This window comes from Cololabis saira, chromosome 2, assembly GCF_033807715.1.
Source record: "Cololabis saira isolate AMF1-May2022 chromosome 2, fColSai1.1, whole genome shotgun sequence".
NCBI lineage: Eukaryota > Metazoa > Chordata > Actinopteri > Beloniformes > Belonidae > Cololabis > Cololabis saira.
The window spans coordinates 13,409,237-13,416,147 of NC_084588.1; the positions used below are offsets into that span (position 1 = coordinate 13,409,237).

The window sequence follows — 6,911 nt, forward strand, 5'->3', positions numbered from 1 at the left end:
GACATCAATTACACCCAAAAAACAACAAACTTTTAACATTCAGTGTATTGTGTGCTTTCTGGGATTTTCCGCATAACTATGCAAAAACGGCGCACCTGGTTTGGTGGCGGGCCGTGACGTCAGGGCCCGCTAAATCACCGCCCCCTCCACCCAGCTCCCTGCCTCCTCTCCTCTCCAGTGCACCATAAAGGCTGATTTATGGTTCCGCGTTACACCGACGCAGAGCCTACGGCGTAGGGTTACGCGGCGACGCGCTCGGCTGTTTAGAGCCTCTTTTGTTCTAATCACCGGAGGAAAACTGCTAAGAAGACCCGCGGCCACTGACTGGACTTAAGACAAGGGGACAGTGCTGCTTGCATGCCTTTATTTTTATGATTGTTTGCTGTGGTTCTCCCTGCTGCTTTTTTGTGCTTCGCCTGTCGCTTAACTCTCCGACGCCGCTGTGAGCGTATGGCTGGAGGAGGAGGAGGTTTGGAGGAGGAGCGGAGCAATGATTGACAGGAAAGGGGGGAAAGGAAACGTTTTTCACGGGGCAAAAAAACACTGTAATAAAAAGCCAGGAATAGAGTACTAGAGTGAAGTTTTTCTTGTTTCACTCTTTTAGACACATTTGAGGGATGTTGGCCAAGACTTTTAATAGTGTTAAAAGCATGTTAAAAATGATGTCACAATACCTTTAACAATCACCAGTTTCAAAATCATTATTTGTCCAACAGTCGTATTTTTGGATCGGGAAGGAAACCAGAGTACTTGCACAAAAACGTAAATAAGCATGGAAACTACAAACTCTATAAAGGAAGGCCCCTAGATAGGGGTTTTACCATCTAGGGAAACAAAGAACTTGTTCATGCACTTCTATTGTGATGATGATGTCACGTTTTCCACCAGACGATTGACTTGATAAGGCGTGAATACTTGTGAACCGTTCAAGTATGTCCTGACTGTTAAGAGTTAAATGCAGACAGGTAAATGCTGACAGGGAAAGGCTTTTTTATGAGCCTTTAAAAAAAAAAAGAAAAGACACAAGACACACTGTACTTTGGTAATAAAGGTCCCCATTCTGTCAGTGCAGAAAAATCATCTTCAGAATATTTTATTTTATTTAGTTTTCCTACCCTCCATTATCTTCATCCACTTCTTCTAGTTAAGGGTGACAGGGATCTGCTGGACTCTTTTCCAGCTCTCTGCATCCTGTATGGGTATCCAGTCTCTCACAGGGACACATATAGACACAAAATCCACAAATGGTAACACGTATTATATTTTCAGCAGATCCTCCTTCAAACAGGACAGGAAATTAAATAATTAAAAGTGTTTAAGCTGAATGCATTAACCATTAATTTGTTACCTTTTCATGACAACTGTGTTTTACTGTCTCTATGTTTATAAACCTTTCCGCAGTATTAATTAAAGGGATTAAGTAGTTCTGTCTGTTATTTATTTGAAACTTTGTTTGAGATAAAAAAAAAAAAATGACATCATTTTTAATGTACTGATGTGAATTTATAGGGGCAGTAATATGATAAAACCTCCTGCATAAGTTTTTTTTTATTTCGTATACTGTCTTCCTGGAAAATTCATGTTGGGTTAGGATTTTCAGCTTCATCATGTAAATAAGTTATGTAAAGAAACTAGCCTCCAGACATGCCAAGCCACTCCCTGTTTGAGGTGCTTACAGTATATACAGAGAGGAGGTGAGCACCTGTTGCATCCAGCAGCAGAGTCCTGGCACAGCAGGTAAACTCCTCTCACACTCTTCTCATCTTGTCTTTTCTCCACTCATTTCAGCATTCGGCACATGTTGGACATGAATCTTAACGAATAAACTCTGTTCAGATTTTTACTTATTTAGGTCTGAAGTTTGACCGCAGAGGAACGCCACCATGACTCCAGCTTTCCTCCTCCTCCTCATCCTCTCAATGGCAGCTGTATGTCTGGTAAGTCTGACTCTGTGAAGTTTGGATGAAAGATTTAAGAAGACAGGGAAAAGTCAGGTTCAACAGAAAACCCTGTATTAAAAATGAATGTGATTGTGTTGCAGAGTGCAGCGATCGATGCTAAGAACATAATTGGTGAGTAGAATAATAAAATGTATTGAGATCCTGGTGCAATATATCATCTTTTTGGTGTGACATCTGTTCTAAAACTAACCTAATTGTATCATCTCTTTCTATCAGATGAGTCTCCGGACGTGTCAGATGTCCTCAGGAAAGCCAATGCCAACACAAGTAGGACATGAGTTTCACATACGTACTTTTATCTTGTAAAATCTGAGGAACTGGTCATATTATTGTCTAATGTCTTTTGCTCATATTTCTGATTGCTAATAAAATTACTGGAAAAAAGGGACAATACATACTGTACATGGATAAATTTAACATGTTAGATTTAATCATGGGTTTTTAAGCTAGAAATTGTAATGACCATCAGAAATGGGAAGTTTTCATTCAAATTTTCATTCAAGTTTGTGTTTTTGTTGTTCTTCAGAATCACTTTTGCAGTACGATGACATTATGCCAAGCAAACGCAGAAATGCTTCCCCCTGCACGTCCGGAGAATGCTTGTGGCGTAAAAGCAGTCGCTATGTCTATGTGCCCATCCAAATCTCCTCATCATACTGTAAGCAACTATGGTGTTTGACCCCAGAAAGCAGCAGCGACATGTGCTTGGTTCATGTGAAAACTACAAGAGTTTAGGATGACATTCATTTCGTAAAATGCAAGACAAAATATTTCTTCAATATCCAGAAAATCTGTCCTAATGCAGTTAAATCCAGGACTTTTTGGATAATGTCTGAGAAATAGTCCATGTGTGGTTCATTAATTTATTATTTTGGGACAGATGAAGCAGCTGAAGAGTCGGAAGCTGATTTCTGCTCCTGAGTTGTCACATGGCAGCTGTGTGACTGGATCTATTAAAATGAAGTCTAACGAGATCTCAGGACATCATTAGGTTGACAAAACAGCAAACATTTATGACATTTATGCCTTACATAAGAGCGCCAAATTTAACAGTTTGGTACAGTTTTAAAAAAGGATTAAGACTAATGGGAAAAGAAAAGTTTGAAGAAGGAAAGAAACAGCTCATGATTCAAAGCAGACAACATCGTACTTCAAACATGGTAGAGATAGTGTTATGGTGTGGGCATGTATAGCTGCTGATGGACCAGGTTCACTTTTCCCGGGAAAAAACTATCATCTTCTTTGCAGCCGCGGCAGAGCATAACATAATCGTCAACAGCCTGCTGACCTTCCACCGGTCCACCTGCATTCGCTTCGTCTGGAAGAGTTGGTGGCATCGTGATTACCTCTCCATCTACTCTGGAAATGGGTAAGCACATACACCAGTTGTTTCTCAAGAAATAAGCACTCCCATAGTTGACCAGATGTTTTTTTGCTATTTTTCCATCAACCTTTACTCTGGCTGTTTATATTTAATATTTAATTTTAGAATTATGTTGTAATCACACAAGTTTTACATTTTGGGAACAGATTCATTCAATGCATCTTGTCGTTACTGAAAAATACTACCTTTAGTTGAAGTATGTAATTTTTGACGGTGAATCTCAGAACAATGTCTCGTTGTCGGTATCTGATGTCTTTGTGTGTGTTTGTGTGCGTCAGATGTTGGTCGTATTTGGGCCGTAATGGTGGGAAGCAGAGTGTTTCCCTGAATAGGAACGGCTGTATGTACCAGAGCACGGTCCAACACGAGGTCCTCCACGCTCTGGGCTACCACCACGAGCAGAACCGCTCTGACAGAGACAGCTACGTCCAGATCCTCACCCAGAACGTTGACCCAGGTCAGCTTGCACACAAAAACTTCTGTTTTTTTTCTTGACAGCCTTGACAGCCGCTGATGACGAAGCACATTTCTGCATTGTTTTTCACAATAGACATTTGAAATGATTTTATCTGAACTCAATTGCTTTGCAGGCAAAGAACACAACTTCAACAAGGTGCAGACCAACAACCTGGGGACTCCGTACGACTTCAACTCTGTCATGCATTACAGCAAGTGAGTTTCTAAGTGGGAGTTTCTCCATGTGTGGTTGGCCATGATAACTAGTTCTTGCTGAATCAAGTGTTCTTCATTAGTTTAATAGTCTCAGTTTATGTATTGTCAAGTGACATGTCTGTCTTCCCAAAGCACGGCATTCTCCAAAAATGGACAGCCCACCATCATCTCCAAGGCCAATCCCAACCTCATCTTTGGACACGCCAGAGACATGAGCACCAATGACATTGCCCGTGTCAACAAGCTTTACAAATGTTGTGAGTGCAAAACTTTATTTTTCATTGATTGTTTTGTTGTCATACTGCTTCTGAGAAGATAACAGTTAGGTTACTTCACACTTGCTGAATTTCTTCTTCTTCTTTTGTATTTGTTCCTCAACCAGAACTTGGTTGCATGAAGGGGTCATCCTCCAGAAACCTCAGCTCGTCAGCGTTACAGCAGGGCCCGGATCTGTTTGAAAACAACAATATTTGTTTTCAAGCAGCAGAAAATCTTTCACATCTGTGTTTTCAGCTCAGAATCTTCCATCAAAGGACTGTTTGATTTAACTATTAAAAAAAAATCCTGCTGGACGAGGCTGGTATTACATCTTAACTGTTGGGGTCAGACCTTGTACTGGTACATCTTCATGTATCTTTTATTTCATCCCTTTTTATTTTCTTTGATGTGATTATGATTAATTAATAAAGTGCTTATTTGTTTGCTGTTAAATCAGAGAGGTTTTAGTAAAATCAATACTGGTGGAAGAAACGGCGGGAACAAATCAAAAGATTAAGCTGCTGATGTTTTCTTTTTCCCAATTGGACATGATGGAGGAACTTGTTGTAAAGTTATGCAGTCATGAGTCCAATTGCCCCCATAAATTCAGACTACACTAAAGATGCTGTCATATTTTGTTGTTAAAAAATCTCAAAGTTTTACATAAATAACAGACAGAACTACTTAATCAGGAATAATACCTGAAAACTATGTTAACGTACAAGTGCACGCTTGTTGACTATATCATTAAGTTATCGTTGTACTGTACATATATTTTAGCTCCCTGTTTATCCTTGAAATGCTGTGTGCTTAGCAGATTCTGTCAAATAATCAATGACTCTGTAATCATCTATAAGTGTTCAATAAAACACTTTATGCTCAACAGCAAGTGGAAGTGGTCTATTGTTTTCCTGGGACATCCTGCTCAGTGTTTGTGTTTCTTACAAGTGATTGATCATTTATGGATGTCCATACCTGGTGTCCTGGGAGCATTAAAAATAAACTGTAACTGGACCCCGGTGTGAAACAGCGGTGAGGAGTAAAACTGGACAGGAGACAACAAAGGAACAGGGGACAGTTTTGATAATGAGGAGACCGTTTGTGAGCTTCAGGGAGCCGATCTCTAGCATGTTTTTGTGCTTGCTACAAGATTTATCCCAATAACTCCATCTGGTTTATAAGGCTAGTTAAGAAGAAAGAAATACTCGTCTCTCACGTGCCATCTGATCTCTCCCATCTGCCAGTCTTAAAAACTCCTCCTCAGCAACAGATTCAACAGAGGTTAGTCATCATGCCGTTAGCGGCTAAAGGCTGAATTATGGTTCTGCGTTAAATCAACGCAGAGCCTATGCCGTAGGGTACACGGCTACGTGGGAGTCTCTCCGTAGCCTACGCCGTAGCCTGACGTGCACCTCCCAAAAAATGTAACTACGCGTCGACGCGACGCGGACCCAACGCAGACCGAGAAGGCTGTGATTGGTTTGCTTGGTAGCAACGCATTTCCAGTTCTGGTTCGTGAAGCAGTAGTGAACTTCCAGCCCTCTTTTCTTCGTGTGAGTGTGATTTTTTTTTGGAGTTGTTTTGGTTTTGGACCTCCGGGTGATACCCGGAGGTCAGACTTGCTGTGGCACCGATGAGTTGGCAGAACTCCCTCCAGAATCGGGAGACAAACTGGGGCCCCCGGTCCGACACAATGTCCTTAGGAAATCCGTGGATCCTGAATATATTCTGCATCATTATTAGGGCCGTTTCTTTAGCTGAAGGAAGCTTAGGTAATGCAATGAAATGTGCCATTTTGGAAAAACGATCCACCCCGGTCAGGAGCGTGGTGTTACCTTTCCAGACAGGGAGCCCCGTGACAAGGTCCATCGAAATGTCCGACCATGGTCTGGAGGGGATGGGAAATGGCTGCAGGAGTCCCATGTGTGACCCGGAGGCCGTCTTGTTACGGGCACATACTGAACATGCTCCGGACCCCCGATTCCATGGACGGCCACCAGAATCGCTGGGAAATGTCGAACATGGTTCTCCGGACTCCCAGATGGCAAATGAGCAGCCAGGTTTGAGCCCAATGAATCACCTGTTGGCGCAGATCCGCAGGGACAAACAAACAATGCTCTGGGCACCCACTAGGTGGAGGCATCTCACCATTTGCTTGCTCCATTTCTTTTTCTATTGGCCAGGTATCACTCCAACCGCATGGGTCAGTGGAAGGATGGGTTCTGGTTCCTTGGCAACAGGTTCAGGGTCGTAGATACGTGACAGGGTGTCTGATTTGACATTCCTGGACCCTGGCCTGTAAGACAATGTAAAATCAAAGAGGTTAAAAAACAATGCCCACCTGGCCTAGCGAGAATTTAGTCTCTTGGCTTGTTTAATATATTGAAGGTTCTTGTGATCAGTCCACACAATGAACAGTTGCTGTGCCCCTTCCAGCCAGTGTCTCCCCTCCTCCAAAGCGACCTTGAACGCCAGCAACTCCCTGTTGCCAATGTTGTCCTTTCCGCGGAACTAAGTCGCCGGGACAGAAAGGCGCAGGGGTGCATCTTGCCATCTTCATCTCACCGCTGAGATAGGACTTCCCTGATTCCCTCATTTGATGAGTCAACCTCCACCCTGAATTGACGCTGTGAAAC

At 42.4% G+C, this 6,911-nt stretch overlaps 1 protein-coding gene across 1 annotated transcript; it reads left to right on the forward strand.

Moving 5' to 3' along the window:
- Nucleotides 1–1,634: 1,634 nt before the first annotated feature.
- On the forward strand, nucleotides 1,635–5,160 carry LOC133458444 (high choriolytic enzyme 1-like). The gene is made up of 10 exons (XM_061738332.1): nucleotides 1,635–1,737; nucleotides 1,837–1,937; nucleotides 2,042–2,072; nucleotides 2,178–2,228; nucleotides 2,488–2,619; nucleotides 3,210–3,330; nucleotides 3,624–3,802; nucleotides 3,936–4,017; nucleotides 4,150–4,274; nucleotides 4,400–5,160. Coding segments are annotated over exons 2-10 (777 nt in total). The 5' UTR covers nucleotides 1,635–1,737; nucleotides 1,837–1,883; the 3' UTR covers nucleotides 4,402–5,160.
- The last annotated feature ends 1,751 nt before the right edge of the window (nucleotides 5,161–6,911 follow it).